This window comes from Anthonomus grandis, chromosome 4 (genome assembly GCF_022605725.1).
Source record: "Anthonomus grandis grandis chromosome 4, icAntGran1.3, whole genome shotgun sequence".
Taxonomy (NCBI): domain Eukaryota; kingdom Metazoa; phylum Arthropoda; class Insecta; order Coleoptera; family Curculionidae; genus Anthonomus; species Anthonomus grandis.
Genome location: NC_065549.1, coordinates 6371599 through 6392026, shown reverse-complemented (window position 1 = coordinate 6392026; position 20428 = coordinate 6371599). Strand labels below are relative to the sequence as shown.

At 31.8% G+C, this 20428-nt stretch overlaps 1 protein-coding gene across 8 annotated transcripts in view; it reads left to right on the top strand.

Moving 5' to 3' along the window:
• The window catches only part of LOC126735647 (transmembrane and coiled-coil domains protein 2), an 80845-nt gene extending 60851 nt beyond the window's left edge, over positions 1 to 19994 (top strand). For 6 of the 8 annotated variants that reach the window (XM_050439711.1, XM_050439712.1, XM_050439705.1 and 3 more), the window contains exons 8-9: positions 775 to 956; positions 10496 to 19994. In XM_050439711.1, coding sequence (XP_050295668.1) covers positions 775 to 956; positions 10496 to 10625 — 312 coding nt within the window. In that variant the 3' untranslated portion in view covers positions 10626 to 19994. Of the gene's footprint in view, positions 1 to 774; positions 957 to 1025; positions 1154 to 10495 lie in introns of all 8 variants that reach the window. The other 2 variants (XM_050439706.1, XM_050439707.1) reach the window with 2 other exon arrangements.
• Positions 19995 to 20428: the final 434 nt, after the last annotated feature.

Below are 20428 nucleotides of genomic sequence, written 5' to 3'. Positions count from 1 at the left end.
TATAAAAATTGAGGTTTCTAACGCAGAGTACAAGCACAAGATTTAATAGGTTTACAATGGCCTCTCTTCTGTTTATTACTTTTTTTTGCTTTTTTAGTTACAATAATTGCTATTGATATATTATTTAGTATAAAAGCGAATTTAGAAATGCTTTTATAGCAACAAAATATCACTATTTTAGTATTCTTAATGGGATACTAATATGGAATACTATTCCATATTTGTGGCTTAAAAAAATCCATATTAGTGACCCTCATAAACTAATCTTATAATATTCTAAAAAAATATTTCTATGTTAAAAAACAAACTTACCTAAAAACTATTGTAAACTATGATGTTTGAACTGTCACAAATGCACAACAGTTTGAATAAAAAATAAGTATTTTATCGCTAACACACGGAAACAGCAAGATCTGCAAAACTTTGACTGTCCATGGTGAGCCAAAAAAACAAACTAGAGACGAAAAAAAACCTTAGATGAATGCACTTCGACACTTTCAACGTGCAATTAATAGAGGGCGCTTGCTACTTTTTCTGGTTTACAACTATTCCATATTACTGACCTATTCCATATTTGTCGCCCTTACTCTATATTTAAAATGATTCCATAGATAAATTATATAAAATTTTGACATTTAAACACGTATATCATGCGACAATAAATACGACATAGGCGCATGGTCTATTTAGTGCGGCACATCAAAGATTCTAATAGATCTCTGAACTGGACTTTATCATTATAGTGATATTTTTGCAATTTTACCTTAAAAACAGATTCAAAAAATGGAACATCAAGCCCTCCAGCAGCAGCAATACGTCATGCTAGAAGGTCTGGACAACTCGAACGCGCGCGCCCTCGTTGTCAAACTTATCAACGTCCTTTTAACGGTGTTGCAAGTGGTTCTTCTACTCGTAGCGACCGGGGCGGGCATTATAATGCCATTTCTACGTACCAGGTGAGTGCTTACGATCACGTCATCAACTACTACTGGTCTTGTTGCGACGTTGTCTGTTTCTGTCTGTAGCCCTAGTCGTACGGTGACAGTAACGGAAATAACGGACGGTAAAGGGACGCAACTGGGCAACGTGGCGTACATTAAGTGGCCCTCATTGTTTTCGAAGGGGATCTCGAAAACCTGACGTTGTTTAGTAGGTATTTATTTAATTTATGTTTTTTTTTTGGGGAGTTTTTTTTGCGCGTGTTTTTTTGATAAAGATGATTAACAGGGTTTATTTTGTTGCATGCAGAGTTTTTTTTTGATCCGTAACTGTCACTGGTATGATGCGGAATGACTCGGGGAAAAAGGAAGAGATTTGATTTCTTGTGCTTCGTTGATTGACTACAGAGAGGAAATTAAGAAGATTTTGTTGCCTCACACTGTTCATTGATTCATTCGTTTGCACGTTTGCCTGTGTGTGTTTAAGAGAAATGATGTGCTTGGCATGGGGTTTTTTTTTATCAAAATAGCTCACCTTTAGAGGGCGTTTTTTTTATTGGGAAATGTTATTTACAAAGGAACAGAAAATTTTTATAGGTATGCCCCATTTTTTCAAAATTACTTTTGACAAACTATAAGTGTTCATTAAGGGGAGATTTATTAGCTTTGTTTTGGTTCCGATTTTGGGATGATTCTAGAACTGCGCAGAACTTGTTGCGCCGTAAAGTAAAATCCGGAATCGCTCCCGTTTCAATTCTGCATGGTATGGAACCCGAACGCTTGACGCACTGACAGTAAACAGCTGATTCTGATTGCTTATTTACTAAACACAACTTGTTTTGAAATTTTGAATATTGCTTATTGCTTTGGCTTTGGACCTTTATATTTTTTTAAACATTAGGACTGGAATAAAAATGTCAATAGATTTAAAAAAAAATCAATAGATAGTTCTTAGGTTAAGTGAAATCTATCTACAAGAAAAACAATAAACATTAACAAAGCATAAAAAATAACTTATTTACTTCTTCTTTTTCTTCTTCTTCTTCTTCTTCTTCTTCTCAAATTTGGTGAAGTCGAGTAAAATTGTAAGGATATATTTTTTACGCATGTGCGAACTGCCTGATTCTGAATTGATCCCTACTCTCGAGCAGGGATTTTTGGACGATTCTAGGTTAATTCTGAACCGGTCCAAAAAAAAAACCAAAACACCAAACTTTCAATTCGGAATCAATTCTAATTTAACCAAAACGCATAAAACAATCTGCGCATGTGCAAAACAATTCTAGGACGATTCTAACAGGAACCAAAACAAAGCTATTGGAAAAAATGTTTATTTTTAGAAACTCTCTTCAAAATGTATATATTATGTACATTTTTTTAAGACTGAATCTGGCAGAATTTAGACGGTGGGCGCCCTGTAGGCTGTATTAAAACATATAATATGTGCTTATATATTCAGAACTATGGAAATTTTGCACGTTTTTTCCATAAAAACGCATATTAAATTTCTTAAAATGGGGTGAAAGGAGCTTATAACATGCCAAAATTGGATTAAACTATAGTTACAAAAAATAACTTTTCTAACCAGTGTGTGGAATTGAATTTCTTTTTTAAACTGTTTTAAGGTTTCTGAGTCAATGCAATTAAGCTTTGTTTAAGTATATTTTTGTCAAGCAGTTGATTTTTCCTCTTGAAGAAATTGGATTTTTTTTTAAGCAGTGTGAATAAATATTTTTGTCCAGGCAGTTAAGATTTTTTTGGACTACTGTAATTGGACTTTTAAAAAAGGTCTTTGTGATTTTTTTTTGTTTTGAGCAGTGCAGGTTAATTCTTTTTTCGACCCGCCAATTAAAATTTTTATTCAGGCAGTAAATATTCTTTTGTTAAGTCGTGTAATTTAACTATTTTTTTCTATATTTTTTTTTTTTGAGCAGTGTAGGTCAATTTTTTTTAAGCAATCGAGGACTTTTTTAAACAGTGTAATTGAGCGTTAATTTGCCTAAAACTAAAAAAAAAATACCGTGACAATAAAACAGTACAAAACAATAAAAACAAGTGCAGCTACACTGCTTGCAAAAACTTGAACTATCTTGGATTTTTTTTACAAAATCGTAACGAGTGTAATTGATTTAAAAAAACTCAATCATATGGAAGAAATTTAGTTTTTTTGCGTAGAATAAGTAAATTCTTTTTCGTACAGGTAATTAAGACATTTATTCAAGCAGTGTAAGTTAACCGTAAAAAGCGTTAATTTCCTAGAACCAAAAAAAAATACTTACATTGTTAAAGAAAAAAGGTTCAACTACGCTGCTCGACAAAAAATAGCGAAAAAAATTTGCGTTTTTTTTTTAATGAGTTATACTGCTTGCAGAATCTTGAGCTATTCTTGAGTCTTTGATCTTTTTCATCCATGTAATCGATGACTTTTTTGTATACAAAATCGTAAGCAGTTTAATTGCAAACAGAAAACACCCAATTGCCCGACAAAAAATTGATTTATACTGCTTAAAAAACACCCAAACAATTTAAAAAAAAAAGTTCGCGTTTTTTCTTGTGTGTTTTTCAGTGTAATTGAATTTAAAATAAAAACTTAGCATAAAAGGATAGCAAATTTTATAGCAGCTTTATAATTGTATAGCAACCCACTAACCTAACAGCGTGTTCGCGTTTGGACGCTCTAATACAAGTAAATATCTAGATATATAATATCCTATATCAACTCTTTAACTCTTAGCGGCGCCTAATTTAGTTGGTAAAAAAATACCTAGTGGAGCCAAAATATTTTTTTTATGAATTTTTATATTTTTTGTAAAATTGTAGTAATTTAATACATTAGTAATAATAAAAAAATAAAAAAAATTAAAATCTGCCAATCAGTTTGGAAACACTCTTTACGTTTTCCCAAGCACAAAGGGACTTTACATATGGAACATACCCAATCCGTCCTTACTGGGTTAGCCTTAGTGCTAGAAAGCGCGCATCTTCTTCTGGTACTCCTTGTAGGTTGATGAGCAGATGACTGCTGTCTTATCTCTAAGGGTGCGTAAAGTTTGTATTTTTTTATTTCAACATCTGATGGTGCAACCAAATTTCTCTTTCGATTTATAAGCGTTTCTGAGATTAAACCGTTTATGACACTTGGTCTAAAATCTTTAGCAGACATTTTTGGTAACTCCAACCTATTATAAATAATATTGGAATTTACCATTGATACATCTAATAAGTAAAAAAATATTCGATGCCACCACATTTTACTGTTGAGGTTAGAAAGTCTTTGGTCAAATATGTCGACTCCATTCATATTAGAATTGTAATCGATTATAGATTGAGGACATGGAATTTCAGTAATTTGTCCACTTCTTTCTTTTCTTTTTACTGTTCCTACATCTTGTGGCTGATGAAAATTTGATAACATGTGAACACATCGACGGTCTTTCCATTTTGCAGCTAACAATCCGGTACTGCTTTTAACCATTGCGCATCACCGCGTTTCAAATTCTCGTCTGGTTTAAATTTTGGCATATGACGACGATTAACATTTACGGTTCCAACAGCATGGATTTTTCTTTCTTTCAATTGTTGAAATACATCGACGCTAGTAAAAAAAATATCAACATATAAATTTCTAAGTGTTTTATCAAATTTGTAACGACTCTTGAACCAAGGCACTTTTCTATCTCACCAATAGGTGATTTTCCAGTGTACAAATCAAATTTTAGGCAATAGCCAGATTTATCAGCTAACATCCACATCTTATTATACCCCCTTTTGATTGGTTTTTTTGGCATGTACTGCTTAAGGCTATTACGACTCTTAAATTGAATCATTGACTCATCAACTAGAACTACTTGATTAGGAATTAGGCATTTTTCAAAATTATGAGTGAACAGTTCTAGCATAGGGCGAATTTTATAGAGCTTATCATAGTCTGGGGAAGATTTTGGAGGCATCAGAGAATTATTATTCAGATGGAGATGACTCAAGAGCCATCCAAATCTTTTTTGGGTCATTACTCAGCTGATAAAAGCATAATGCAATTCGGGAGCAGTTGACCAATAATCCGTATAGTTGGGACTACGTTTGATACCCATTAACAAATTTATGCCCAAAAAAGTATTAATTTCACACTGATTTGTAGGGACATAGCTTTTCCCAGTTGAAAGTTTTTCCTGCTCGTCATAAAGATTTGTTTGAAACACTAAAGTATCAATAAATTCCTTAATAATAAACAGTTCAAAAATCATATACGGTGTTGGATCATTAATGTCTTTGATAAACTGAGGAATTCCAGAAGGTTCGGTAAATTGAAGAAGAGGATCAGGTCTATGAACATTAGACCAAACAGGAATTTTACCTTTTGACAACTGTTGTTGTAGTTCGGAAAGGGGGATATTATCACTTGGATCTTCCTCCTCAGAAACCGGCAGATCTTCTTCCATATCTGTAATAACTGTAGGAACTAAAGTTTCGTCCTCTATATCGGAGGAGTCCATATCAATTTCTGACTCAGACCCGGAAGGCAGTGTATCGACATAAAATGTGTCGATTTGTGTGTTGACTTCATCGTAAGTCAAACCTCCTACCGTCTTAAATGGCAATGGCTCCATACCTGCAAGAAAATATTGTATAGGTATTTTATAATTAGTCAAACTCAATATTCTAAGTGGAGCGGTGGTAGTAAAAAAGGACCACAAAGGAGCTCCAATAGGTAGTTTAAATGTTGTGCTTCGGCAGCGCATTGCAAAGCAACATCAAAATACGTTCTATTTTTTGAACCACCGAGCCTTTAAACCATTAGTCAGGGTGGTTTAAATTTTCGACCATGAATACTTAAAAGAGTTAATATCAACTAAAAAAATCGTCAAATAATTTCACAATATTGTATATTACTGGCTACTGAAATAATTGAAAATATTAACAAAACAATTTCACCAACAAAACATACCACAAGAAAAAAGTAGTAATCAAGTCAATGCTAAAAATTATATTGTACCCCTATGATCAAAACCAGATTCAAATACGAATCTCACACCTGTTAATATTTAGATATTTTTAGTAAAATTAGTAGTTCTATTCGAAAGAAATGCAGTAGAACCACTAATTCTTGAGATTATTAAAGACGAATTCTCATGAGTTTGAGTTGGAAATAGTTTTTCAGCAAGATGAGGCACCGCCTCACTTTAGCAGAAATGTTAGAGAATATTTGACTATACTCTATTTCCTTTTTGGTGAGAGCACAGTGCCTTATTATTTATGCAGAAGTAGCATAAATATAGGGTGAGTCTTCCATTTTTCTACATGTAACAAAATGATAAACCAGGCTGTTTTTACCAATTTTAAGTGGACAAGTCCTGTATGGTCTCAAATACAATAGGTCGTAAAATTCGGAACACTGGTTTCGAGTTCATTTTTATGACAAACGGGTTGCCAGTGTCGTCCCGACTATGGATATTGATTTTAATTTTTAAGTTAAATAATTATCTGTTATGAAAAATTTATAAATAATGTTGGATTTTATCTATTATTATAAGATTTTTAGAAAAAGTATGGTTGGTAGGTATAACCTATATTTATTAAATTAACAAGAAACATTTTTTAAAGGCGGAAAGCCTCATTATAAAACTATAATGAGGCTTTTCCGCCTAGCTATTTAAATATATACAGTGTGTCCCACTTAAGGGTTAGCCACCCCTCTAAAATGTTTGTTTCTTGACCAATTTTCAAAAACTTTTTTTTGTTGGATAGGTGGTCAAAAATGGCACTTATGAGCCAAGTTCGACATTTAGAGAAAGCAGGCCATGGCCTACTGTATTCAAGTTTGAAGTGCGAAAAATCGAGAAGTAGTATTACCGATATTTATTTTTGAAAAATGGTACTGGATTATTGTTCAGGACCACTTAAAACATAAGTGTACCAAATTTGGTTATGATAGTATACAGGGTGTTGAAATAAATTGGAGTCAAATTTTTAAAAGGCGCAATAACATTCTTAATCAAATACGAATATTTTTAAAATTTTTGGCTAATTGGCATGCGTCTTGAGAACACAAAGGTTGGAAATATCCTTCAATAAACAACAATCGATCATATTATCATACTATTTTGGGCTCAATTTGTTTTTTATGAGTTTGTTTGTTAAATTCCAAAGATATGATTGTGTCTGGTTAAAAATTATTTTGTGGGAATTTTACCCAAGTATGCTATGAAAGAAAATATTCCTGACAGTTTGTCAAAGTTTTCATGTATTTAGTTCATTTTGACTGCTTGTCGAACAATTATGGGTGATTATAATTTAAACGAAAGAGTTGAAGTAGTGCGGCTAGTTGGCGATGGAGTTAGAACATTTCGTGAAGCTGCGGCGGAATTTAACAGGAGACATCCTGGTAAAAACATCCACCATTCAACAATAGCCCGAATAAACTACGGGTATCGTAATCAGCATCGTAATCGAGCAAATAATAATAACCAAATAATTCTTAAATACTTAATGCTAATCCGCAATCTAGCATTAGAGTTGCTAGTGCCACCCTAAATATTTCCAAAAATTGCATATGGAGGTGTTTAAAGAAAAATATCAAGAAGCCTTTCAAGCCTATATTCCGTCACACTTTGGAACACGGCGATGAAGAACGCAGGATGGAATATTGTTTGTGGTTACAAGGCGAGTATTTGGCTAACCCTACATTTTTGAAAAATATTTTATACACCGATGAGGCAATATTTACTGCAAACGGCATTGTGTCATCTCAAAATATTAGAATGTGGAGTAACGTAAATCCCCATTGGGTGATACAATGTAAAAGGCAGTATTCGCAAAAAATTAACGTATGGTGCGGTATCTTGAACGAACGTATAATCGGGCCGTTTTTCTTTAATGAAAATCTAAGTGGACTTAATTTTCTTCGATTCCTGGAAGGTGATTTTAGTGACGTAATCGATGATTTGCCGTTAGCCGAAACAAGAAACTTACACATACAATTTGACGGTGCGTCTATCCACAATGCAGTGGTAATGCGGAATTGGCTAAATCAGAATTATCCAAATCGATGGATAGGACGAAACAGTCCATTAATTCAGTGGCCAGCACGTTCCCCCGACCTTTCTCCCTTAGATTTTTTTCTTTGGGGAACCCTTAAAAACAAAGTGTACAAATCAAGACCGCAAACTCTACATGATCTTTGTGAGCGCATTAGACAAGAGTGTAATGAAATAAGCAGGGTACAATTAAGAAGGGTGGTAGTAAACAACAGAAGAGGCACAGAAAAATGTATAAGAATTAATGGAGGACATATTGAAGGAACTAATATTTAGTTTTGTGGCATTAATTTTTAAATTTGAGTGTTAGCAAAGATAAAATACTAGTAGTATTATTATCTTTGGTGTTAGGTAATTCCTTAAGGTAATTATTTTCAGTTTTTGCTGCTTAGCCTACATTACATTAAGTAACTAGTGAAGCGTGAATTGCAACCTAACAATGAAATAAAACTAAAAAATTTATAAATGAAGCTCTATTATTGTGAAGCCCAAGTATGATAATATGATCGATTGTTGTTTATTGAAAGATATTTCCATCTTTTGTGATCTCAAGACGCATGCCAATTAGCCAAAAATTTTAAAAATATTCGTATTTGATTAAGAATGTTATTGCGCCTTTTAAAAATTTGACTCCAATTTATTTCAACACCCTGTATACTATCATAACCAAATTTGGTACACTTATGTTTTAAGTGGTCCTGAACAATAATCCAGTACCATTTTTCAAAAATAAATATCGCTAATACTACTTCTCGATTTTTCGCACTTCAAACTTGAATACAGTAGGCCATGACCTGCTTTCTCTAAATGTCGAACTTGGCTCATAAGTTGACCACCTATCTAACAAAAAAAAGTTTTTGAAAATTGGTCAAGAAACAAACATTTTAGAGGGGTGGCTAACCCTTAAGTGGGACACACTGTATATAAGGGTTAAAAAGAACTTGTTCATTAGGTACTTAAGTAATTCAAAGAATTTATGGCTAAAATTGGCCTATTTCTTGCACTATTAATTAAACCCAACAAATGAAAACATTCAGGTCTTAATGTACTTGAAAAGTGGGACGCCAATAGTTTACGACCGTTTTATGGCTATCGACCCTTTCGTGTGCTCCTACGGATTAAGAAATGGACTATAATACTTACCGTAATCGGTGGATTAGTCGTCGAGGGCCTACCAAGTGGCCACCCAGGTCGCCCGATCTTACACCTCTGGACTTTTTTTATGGTGCTACTTAAAACAAAAAATCTATGTCACCCAACCAGGATCTATCTTCGATCTACGTCAAAGAATAATTGATACATGTCGCAATATTGATGTTGCACTTTCCAAATGTTTGTGAAGAGTTCTCCAATGGATTATTTTACTATCTTGATGTTAACGGCGCACATTTTCAACATCTTTTGTAGTAAAATAGTTACATTTCTGTGTTAACTAGAGTTTAATTATTTTAAATGGATATAAATATTTTGTGTAAACCATTGTTTAACAATCTGTGTCGTATGTTTAGGGTCGTTATCTTGTTGATAAACCCACCTTATAGGCACGTTTTCTTCGGCATATGGTATTGTGACTCTATCCAAGATATCCAAATAAATTTCTGTTGTCATGGTCTCTTTAATCCAAAATATGGGATCATTGTAGGAAAAATAGTCCCAAATTTTTATATATCCACCTCCATGTTTAACTGTGCTTATTGTGTTCCTAGGATTATATTCTTCATTTTCCTCCTTCTAACGAACATTCTTCCATGTGATCCGAATAAGTTGATCTTCGTCTCATCACTAAAAAGACTGTTGCACCAATTTCTTTGAAAATTTTCATTAAAATTATTCTTAATAAATGCCAGTCTTTGTTTTATATAATTTTTGGTCTTGCAAACGTTTTCTTATCGTCCTCATACTTAGACTTAAATTTCTAGTTTTATAGAGGTGCATGTGGAAAAAGGTTGTTTACTGACTTCTTCCGTGTTGTTTTTCTTGGATGGCCTCGATTTTCAGGAACATTTTTCGTTTTATTTTGTGTTTTTAAAACTCTGGAGATTTCACAAGGTGATCTTTAAAGCACATTTGCAATAAATGCATAAGATTTATTTTGACTCCTCAATTGCAAAATTAGACGCCTTACTTCAATGGGGCTACAATGCTTTGCGCGACCCATGTTTACCAACGCGATGCAACGGTCTTGTTGAAACTAACTTGTATTTATTGAAAATATCACAAACAAATTTTTTATATGACTGAACAGAGACCAAGTAGTTACAATATAGAAATGCTCTTATTTTTTGTCCACAATATTTTTTAACAATAATGCAAAAAACTTGCTTTTAAAAAATAAGGCATTCTTGGTTTATTTATAAATTTTACCAAGTAAACAGATTAAATGCTGGAAGAGAATGCGTAGTATTTTATTTGCAAATTCCAACATATAGGGAAGCTAATTCAGTTTGATTTGAAATTTGATACGCACTCACAACTGTATTTCCAATGTTTCTAACTGATCAAATAATATTCTCTTTGTTTCAGAGTGAGGATAATAACAACGGTGGTGTTCGTCGTAGCGATAGTTTTCACGTTAAAACAGTGGCCAGAGGTGCGGGACATTGGCGGTCACGTGGTAAAACGGCTCAAAGACACTTTGGATCCGGTCCAATAGCGAACGACCTCAACCCCACAGGTCCGGAATTATTTATTTATTAGTTTTCACTTTGGGAAAGTGATCCACACAAAAAAAAATTCCCCGTTTCGAGGTTTTAGGGTTTTAAATGCGGTGACTGTGTGTGTTTTTAGTTTTAGTAAGAAATTTGGCAGCTTTGGGAGGTATTATTGAAGAAACGAAAATCAGTTTTTTTTTTGCGATAATTTGTGATTTAGTGTGTAGAGTTCTTTAGGCCGACGCCACGGCAATTTTTTAAGGTTTTAAATATTCAACAATATAGGGAATTATGGTTGTTAGTGGAAGTAGTTAAGGAGATTATTAACAGAGCGTATTATGTTTTGTTTTACGTTAAGTTCTCAATGCTCAATTATTTTTTAAATCCAGAATTGGAAAAAAAGACCAAAATAATTTAGGTTTTTTTTTATGTTGGGAGATTTTGCATTTGAATTCGATGTTTTTGGTATAGTGTTAAGTTAATAAGGTATTTTAAATTCCCCTTATAGCAAGATTTTTATTCAAGAAGAGTTTAAATTTAAAATTCGACGTTTCGGCTTTGAGTGGCGATCATCAACTTTATTTGGGTGGGACCTTTGAGGTCTCTACGAGTATGTATTAATAACGGTAATACTTTGGGGATACAGTGGTGGCTAACTAATTAGAAACAGTCTGAATAAATTAATAAAAATCATAAATCTTTTGTAAATAAAATTGTTTATTCTTAAATTTCTCGCCCATTGTCGTAACTAACATTTACCTTTAATATTACCATAAATTTAGTGTATTTGTCATACTTTTAAAAAAAAGTTAATTTTTTATACAAATCGCTCCGTTTATAGAAGAACGTCATAATCCAAAAATTAATATTGGTCAAAATAGCGGTTTAAAAATGGTATAATGATTTTTTACTCATTTGTAACAATTTAACCTTGCAGACAAATTAAATGCTTTTGTTATGATTTTAGACCTCAAAGTATAGTGGTTAACAAGTGACATGAGATTTACACTTGAATTGAGAAATTTATGATTTATGAACACTTGTGTCTTTCTTCTCCAAAAAAAAAGCATTATAACTTTATCATCATATATCATATTGTGACTTTGTTTAAGAAAAATATTTAAACTTTTTTAATATTGTGACCCTGAAATAAATTTGAAATAAAAAACAATCTTTGTCTTTTTTTGTATTAAGGAAGTACAAAACTTGTAATAAGGATACAAACAGTAAATAGCAGTTCTTATAGTAAAAATCTGCATAACATGATGGAATGCCTGCATCATTTACTAAATCTTCAAAAAGTCTGACCGCTTATGTTCACTAATTTTTATTTTAGACTTGTATGCAGGTTTAAGAATTGCTTTGATCGTCATTTCCGAAAATTCTTCCTGAGAATACGACGTTTTATAAAAAACTGTAAGTGGATAATTTTTTTCAATTTTAAGAATTCTGATGTCGCTTAATTTATTTTGTCGAAATTTCGAAAAGAAATTTCCAATCCTTCCATTAAAATCTTTTAAATCAAAAAAATCCTTAAAACTTAGCTCCTTTACTTGAAAAGGCTTACCACTTTTTTTTGCAGTTCGAATTAAAGTTTTATACTCGTTCGGTAAATATATTGGGCTTGATTTTAAGTAGCGCTTTACTTGCCGTTCTATTACGGAATGTGCACAATCCCCCTCATGTTGCGTATGTCCCGTTACAAGGAATTTATGGCATATGGATCTAATATTAGGATATTTACTTTTTACTTGTTTTTTTGCTGGCCAGCGCAACGTTCTTCCACAAAATTAGGACCAAACGAGCAGTCTCTCTTGCGAATTAAGTAAAAACTGTCGTTCTTCCGCATAACCGATCAGTTAATCTGATGAAGTGTAAAACGACACTTGTGCCATCTGTCGGTAATGTTAAAGTGCAAGTTGTTTCACATAAATAATAGGTTAGATTATGAATTGTTTTTATAATTTATCTACAAAATGCAGTTTTTTGAAATATGACGTTCTTCTATAAACGGAGCGAAATATTGAATTGGACAACTAATTAGAAACCAAAGAATTATCAATTTTAAAAAACTCTAAACCCTAAATAAATCAATATTTTGTAGCAAATCCCTTATTTTCAATGACAGGTCTACATCTCCTGGGCATTGACTCCACCAGATGTTGATATCTCGCTAGTGGTATCGATTTCCACGCCTGCTTTGCTTCTTCCGCCAGATCTTTAAGGTTTTTAATATTTTTATGTTCTAAAAGTTTTTTCAGGTCTCTCCAAAGATTCTCAATGGGATTGAGATCCGGACTACATGAGGGCCAAACAAGTACATCAACATGGTTATCGTCAAATCATTTTTTTACAGACTGAGCCGTGTGCTTGAGATCATTGTCTTGTTGCAAAACCCAAGACACCGGCAAAGTTTCATCAGCAAACGGCAACATGTGGTTCTCCATAATATCTTTATATTTTTCTTGGTCAAGAATACCGTCAATTTTCACTAATGGACCAACACCACCCCACGAAAAACATCCCCATAATTTTATATTTCCACCTCCATGTTTGACTGTGCTGGTTGTATACTTCGGATTATTTTCCGCACCCCTTGGTCTTCTCACAAATATTCTACCATCACTACCAATGCTATTTATTTTTGTCTCATCAGACCATACCCTTAGCGTAAAAATTATTTTACGCATTGACGGATAACAATTTTTTTTTCTACCCATTTTAAACTGTGGAAGACACAAAGACAAGGCTTGTAGATACAAAAAACACAAATTGTTACCAGTACAAAGGTTTGAAATGAACTATACGCGCGTTTATTTTCGTCGTTTCTAAGTAGATGGCCAACTGTGTTATCTATAAATTTTGTTTATATTCTGCATTCCTTACAAATTTCTTAGTGGAATGTCTATAAATAAATTATATATTGCTGTTGTGATGAACAATCAAAATATTACAACAAGTTGGTTTTAATTTATTTTAAAGAACTGAAACATTGAATAAAGTATTTTTTTAAAATCGTTTCTAATTAGTTGGCCACCACTGTATACCCTTCTTTGTCTTATAAATGTAAATCTGTCTTTCTTTAATACATTCTTATAAAAATAGAATAAAAATGCATTTCCTAGGAGAAATTTGGTAAAAAAAATAATACAAAATTAAATTTAATTACACTGCTCGAAAATAAACTCAAACAATAAAAAAAAGTAGTTAAAGTATACTGTCTGATAAAAACTTCAGCGATCTTGGATTTTTTTTAGCAGTATAACTGTATCTCAATTGCTTTGAAGAAGGAAAACTCCCAGACCGTTAAAAAAAGTTGAACTACTGCTTCACAATTTTTTTTTTAATTTCTATTTTAAGCAGTATAATTGAACTTCAAAAAAACACAATTGCCTTGAAAAAAAATTAATTACACTGCTCAAAACAAATCACAAACAGAAAAAAATAGATAAAGTACACTGCTTCACCAAAGGTTCTCTTTTGAACAGAATAAGTAATTTTTTTGTATTCCAAGTAATCAACCTGTTTTTAGCGGCCACGGAGTTTTTTTTGAGTAGTATAAATAACCCTCAATAAAAAAGATAAGAGACCCAGAGGGTTAAAAAGAACAAGACAGTGAAAATAAGTGTAACTACACTGCTTGGCAAATAAAAATTAAGGTAAAACTTCTGCTAAAAAAAAATTAAAACATTTTCGGGTAAAGAACAAAGAAAGGTATTTGTTTTACAAATTATATCAACAATTACAAACAAGTCTTTCAAATAATTATTTATGTTTTTAATAAAAGTAAGACTTGGGCAAATAATTTTTTGTGTAATTCAATTTTATTTATTTGCTACATTACTGAATTTATTTTATTATCTGTCAATATTTCAATAATTGAAGACACAAGATGCACTTGAGGATTTATGTAACAAAAACAACTTTTTGCGCAAACTGAATTTAATGTTTTTTAATCAGAACTTTTTAATTAATGAACTTATAAATGATAGAATAATGACAATTAAATTAATCTTTTTAATTTAAATAAATCACCAATTACTTTAAAAACACTTTATTATATTAAAACAAAGTGCCGGCTTACAATTCAATCTTGAACTGACTCGCTTATGTGAAAAATGCAACATTAGCAAATTCTGGAGCCTGGGGGTCATATCGACGACCACGACTTTATATAAGAAACGAGAACACCGCGACTGTCCAGGCGATAAGGCAATTTGGAATGACGTAAGCTAACATAAATATAAAATTTTTAAAGTTTTAGACCCTAAGGCTACAATGTGTACTAGTCTTAACAAATAATGCATATTACATTATCAAAGGAAGCTATGAACTTCTAAAAGTACATGAATCATTCATTCCCTAGGTAAGTTTAAAAAAAAAATATACAAAATGCATAAAGGGTACAAGGTATAACAAAACTTGGACAAATAAATTCAAATCAAATATTTTATTTTTATCATTTACAAGAATATGCTTATAAATGCTAAGAAATCCTAATTAATTCTTCTTTTCTTAATTTTTCTTGTCTGCTCGACTTCTGCGCTTTCATTATTGTCGTCATTATCTTCATTTTCCCATAAACGAGATTAGAAATGTTATAAGTTTCTTCTATAAAGCAAAGTTGTTGTTTTAGGTTCTTTATTTTTTCTTCCGATAAGGTTTTTTTTTTTGTTTGATATTATTTCCAATTTATATTCATTTACTGAATTTGTCCTGGCATTTTTAATTATATCGACTTTTAGGAAAGGTGCGTTTGGGTCCAATGAGATTTTGTAATAGTATTCGCCATAGCTTTCCACGCATATCCATTTAATATCATCTCTAAAATTTATTTTGTCTCCACAACAATTTTTTTTTCTGTTAAACAAGTTCAATTTATTTTCTATCTTAGGAATATTTTTAAAATGATCGGTCATGTTAATAACAGAGTTTTTCTTACTTGCTTCTTTTTTAACATCTCTGTATTGGTCTGCAGAGAATATTCTCTCAATTTTTCGTAATTTTTTTTCAATAATTCCAAAATCTCTATCCGAATCCAAGAAAGAGTGTCCCACCTCTGGAAATTTATGGTCTATAACTTTGACATATCCTTTTAAAATTAGATATTGATATAGGCATATTAGGTTACAATTTTTGTTCTGCCCAGCACAAGAATCGGACCAGATCAGAAGGTGTTTTATGTCCTTGTTTCTATTTGTTAAAAGTTGAACAAATGTGTGCAAGCTATTGCCAACTTCAAGGCTGCCCTTTGTTGCTATATCTTCGGTCCAATTAAAAAAATAGGCCTTATCACTGTCCGATGTTATTGTGTGGATTCCAAGGTTATAGAACCACATCTGCCTTAAATAAAATGATTTGGAAGTGGTAAGTCGTGGTAAAGGCATAGTTTGCTGTAAATCCATAGTCAAATAGCAGAGTTCATTATTCTCAAGGGCCCTCTTTCTATCGAATCTTTGCTGCTCAAAAGCAAATTTAAAATTTTCTGTATGGATTTCATTTCCTAAATTGGCATCGCAGGTACTGCATGTATCACTCCTGGGTTGTCCAAAGGAAAAATTAAATTCCGTTGAAAAAAGGTGTGTAGAAAAACTTTTTGATACCAAAAACCGTTTATGCATATTAGTTTTTTGAACATATTCTTGATACAGCTTATGCATTTTTGTTATATTTAATACCGGAGACAGATACATCTTATTGGCATTTTTGTTTCGTGAATAGTGAGATTGTTCTGCAGGAAAAGAGAGAATGTGTTTTTTTACAGCATCAACCATATCTTCTTCTATTTTATTTGGTCTAAAAAGATGACGACCCCTTTTATCTGGTGATGGTGCTGTTGTCCCTGATTTCAGTTGATTTTGAATAAGTTGTACTTTGTTATATGAAATCGGATAAAGGGAAACAAAGGCAGTTTTACAAACGGTTTTGGTATGCTTGTTGCAGGTTATTGTGTACCTAAATGTGTATGATTTTCCTTTTGTTTGATGTTTTTTCTATGCCGATTAACAGGCGCAATCGAAACAGATTTAAAAAGGAGCGAGTTTTTCGCATTTTGATCTAATGAGTAAAATTTTTTAAATATTTTTACCCGATCATCCTTGTCAAATTGATTTTCACAATTTTTTTTCCGATTTTGCTTTTTGCATAAAGATCCTAATTCGGGACTTTTGTTTGGCATTTCTTTTTTACTTTTTAATGAAATGTAAGTCTCGCCTCTCTGTCTTGCCGAAGCAGTCCTATTTTTTTCCATGTTTCAGGACGACGCTTTTTGATTTTTTATTTTTTTCTGGCAAATCAAATACCTTCCTCTTGGCTTTGTTTACCCTAGACTCCAAAATACTGTCTTGTCTTTCTTGATAGTTGTCTGAGAAGCATCTTCTGCTGTGACATGTAAAGTTTTAGGGTTACTTTCATTTTCATCCTCATCTTCAAAACTTTCACTTGATTCGGTACTGTCGGGATTATAGTCGTCCGAAGTATCTTCTGTAGAAAATGCTTTATCTCCGGAGAGAGAATCTAAAATTTTTTAGCTATTTAGAATTTATGACTAAATTGCATTTTAAATTAGATATTTGCCGTTAAATAATATATCTTGTACTTCTGGTGGAGATATAATCTGTGTACGTTTCTCATATTCCATGTTCCTGATACTAGGTGGAGTTTTATCTTGTGCTGGTAAAACTTCTTCGACCTCTACAAACATAAAGCTTTTTAAGTTTATTATCACTTTAGATATGGGTATCATATAAATTAACACTCATACCTAGGCTCTGATGTTTTAGTTTTGTTTTTTTTTTATTTTCACGTAATAAATTAACGTTTTTATTTTTAATGGGGTAACTAAATATTTTTTTCCTCATGGACCTACAGTTTGCGGTGGGTTCCGAACTACAATGGACTCGCTTCTAATAAGCCGACCGCCCAAGTTAGGTATTTTTGTGTTAAGGTAAGCATTTAAAAAAAAACATACCATCTGCAATAATCATCTCATGTTCTTTATTTTCTTGTTCTTGCAAATCAAAATTTGGAATATTTTCAGTTTCCCTCGTTTCGCTCCTACTTAATAAGCCTTGTGTATTCTTATCGGATTGTTCTAAAATAATTTAAACAATAAATACATTCCTTTAGGCATTTTTAAGGCCACCGGTAAGATTGTAACCTCAAATTGTGAATAAAACACATATTTTTCCAACAAAGATAAATTATGTGGATTTAACATACCTTCAAACTGTTTTTGACCTAAGTTAACTAGACGTCTACTTCTTGCCGACATGTTCACAACTTATTTCACTATATTCACAACAGCAATACGCACAGCAGGAAGAAAAATATGTGAAATGGAAATGAAAAAGGATAGTATAAACAAAAACATCTTAACTTCAGGGATCTATGTAATATGAAATGTCAACGCAAAACATTTTGCATCAGGCATAAAAGATCTATGTACCACATTGATCCTTCATGCATTTTTGTAATAGAATATTATTTGGTACATAAATCCTTTATGCCCTAGTATATTTGTTGCTAAAACATTTTTAGGTCAAATTATCCTTTAATTTAAATTTTGAGGTTAAATCAACCCCATTTAACGTAAAAACTCGATTTAAAAAAAAATGTTACATAGATCCTATGCACTTGTGTCTTCAATTGTCTTATTATTAGGATCTGTTTCCTATTGGACAATAAAATTTGAATTTAAAAGTTCTTGTTTGCTTTGCAAAAATTTGTTAATTGCTTTGTTAAAATTGCACTGTTTAGGTTTTTGGAAAAAAAAAGTCCTTGATTGCAAAAGTCTCCGTCTAGAATTTAATTTTTTTATGAGTAGTGTAAGTCGATTTTTTTCTCCCAGGCAATCAAGAACTTTTTTAAAAAAAGTAAAATTTTCCAGATAAAAAAAATTACTTCTTAAAAATTCATTGCTAAAAGGTTAAATTACACTACTTGGAAAAAAAAAACATATTTTCTTTAAAGTTGATACACACAATGAATATATGAGTGAGTTTGTGTTTTTGACTCAAAAAAAAAATTAGCTTAATAAAATAAAAATGTTAATCAGTCACACTTAGTTGTAACGTTGTATTTTCAATTTATATAAACGCAAGAGAAAAAATTGAGAAGAATTTGTCAATGTTTTGGTATAATTTCGGGTTATTTCAAATAAGTATCCCCTTTTGGATAAGATCCTAATTTAGGACATATTAAATGTGCTTAAAATTAAAAAAATAAATAAATTTGGGCATTTTTTATGAAGGGTTGGGTCACTTTTACTTAAAAAACTACTTTAGAAAGAGAGAATTCACGAATTTAAAAAAAAAAAGAAAAAAAGTTAAATGCATCTAGTTCAAGGCAAAATCCCAAATATTTTAAAATTTCGATAGTTCAAAACCGTTTTAACAAAATACTTGTTTTAAAGTATGCTGAGCCCGCTCCGTTTTCGGGAGCATCGTCTGTATTAAAACAAAATTTAAAAAACCCTACGGAACTACAGAAATTATTTATGAGAAAAAAAATAATCAAAGATAAGGAATATTTCATGTTTAATTAATAGAAATTATTATTATTAAACTAATAAGTAGGATATTTGAGTGTTGTGGCTTAATTCGTGCAAGAGGAGATCAATTTATCGGCCACCCTGTACAGTTTATTTAGATAATTAAGATATTTATTGTCCGAGAGATATTATTTAAAAACAAAAAAGAAAGAAATGAACAAAAAATGCTTCTGACTGATTTTTTACAGTCGTACATGTGATTGTTTTAGCTTGTAGGTGTAACCGGTACACTTTTGGCAATCGTCCATTTATTAAAATGTTTAGGACATTTTTGCTTCTTTTTTTTTAGTTTGTTTAGGCAAATTTACAAAATTGTAAAATAATTAAGTTCCATTTGTGGTTTAGCGTCCTTGCTTTTTACACAATAGGGCGATTTTAATTTGTTTAGCGACGTTTCACTTTATTTAGGCCTGAAGATCTTGTAACAAAATCGCGAAACGTTGCTAAGCCTCATTAGCTATTTTCCTATTGTATAAAATGATTATTTATTAATTGTACCATGACACGGACGTTAAAACCCTTAAAAGGAATAAGCTCATCTAAAATAGAAAAAAAAAGTGTTAGTAACTAAATATTAGCTTATTTTTTTATGTTTACTTATAAAATGGGTATACAGGTTGTTCTCAGTAGTACACTAATGTATACTCATTTTATAGTCCATATGATAATTGAGTTTGAAGGATTTTCTTTAAGATAATATAATTTAAGCTTCGTTTTTATGAGCAAGTGATAATTTATTGTAATCGTAGAGTGGTTATTTTATATCTATAAACATTTGTATTTTTGTCTATTTAAATAAAAGTTTTATTTTTACTGTAAACTATGTTTTTATTACGGAAATAACCTCAGGTTTTAAAGTGCTTAAAGAAATTGCTCACCATCGGATTCTTCATAACCGAATCAACCTGGGAGGCATCGAAGAAATTACCGTTGAAAGAGTGGATGTTGATCGAACACGATACGGTTCTAGACCTGGAGGCTTACCTGTTTTATCACCACAATCAGCCGCTTTGGTGCTTCACCAAGGATTAGGTTAAGGGTATTTTAATTGTCAACTGTCATTTGTCAAAAATTTGCTGACAAGTGACATTTGGCGTATCAGTTATCTGTCACTTGTCAACTGAATGCTATTAGGAATGTAATGAATTTTCAATCAGTGTTTTCGTCCAAGAAGTTAAAAAGAAGAGTTTTCTGCATCGTATGATGCATGATTAACTAATTCATCACTTATCAGGGAATGTTTGACAAATGGCA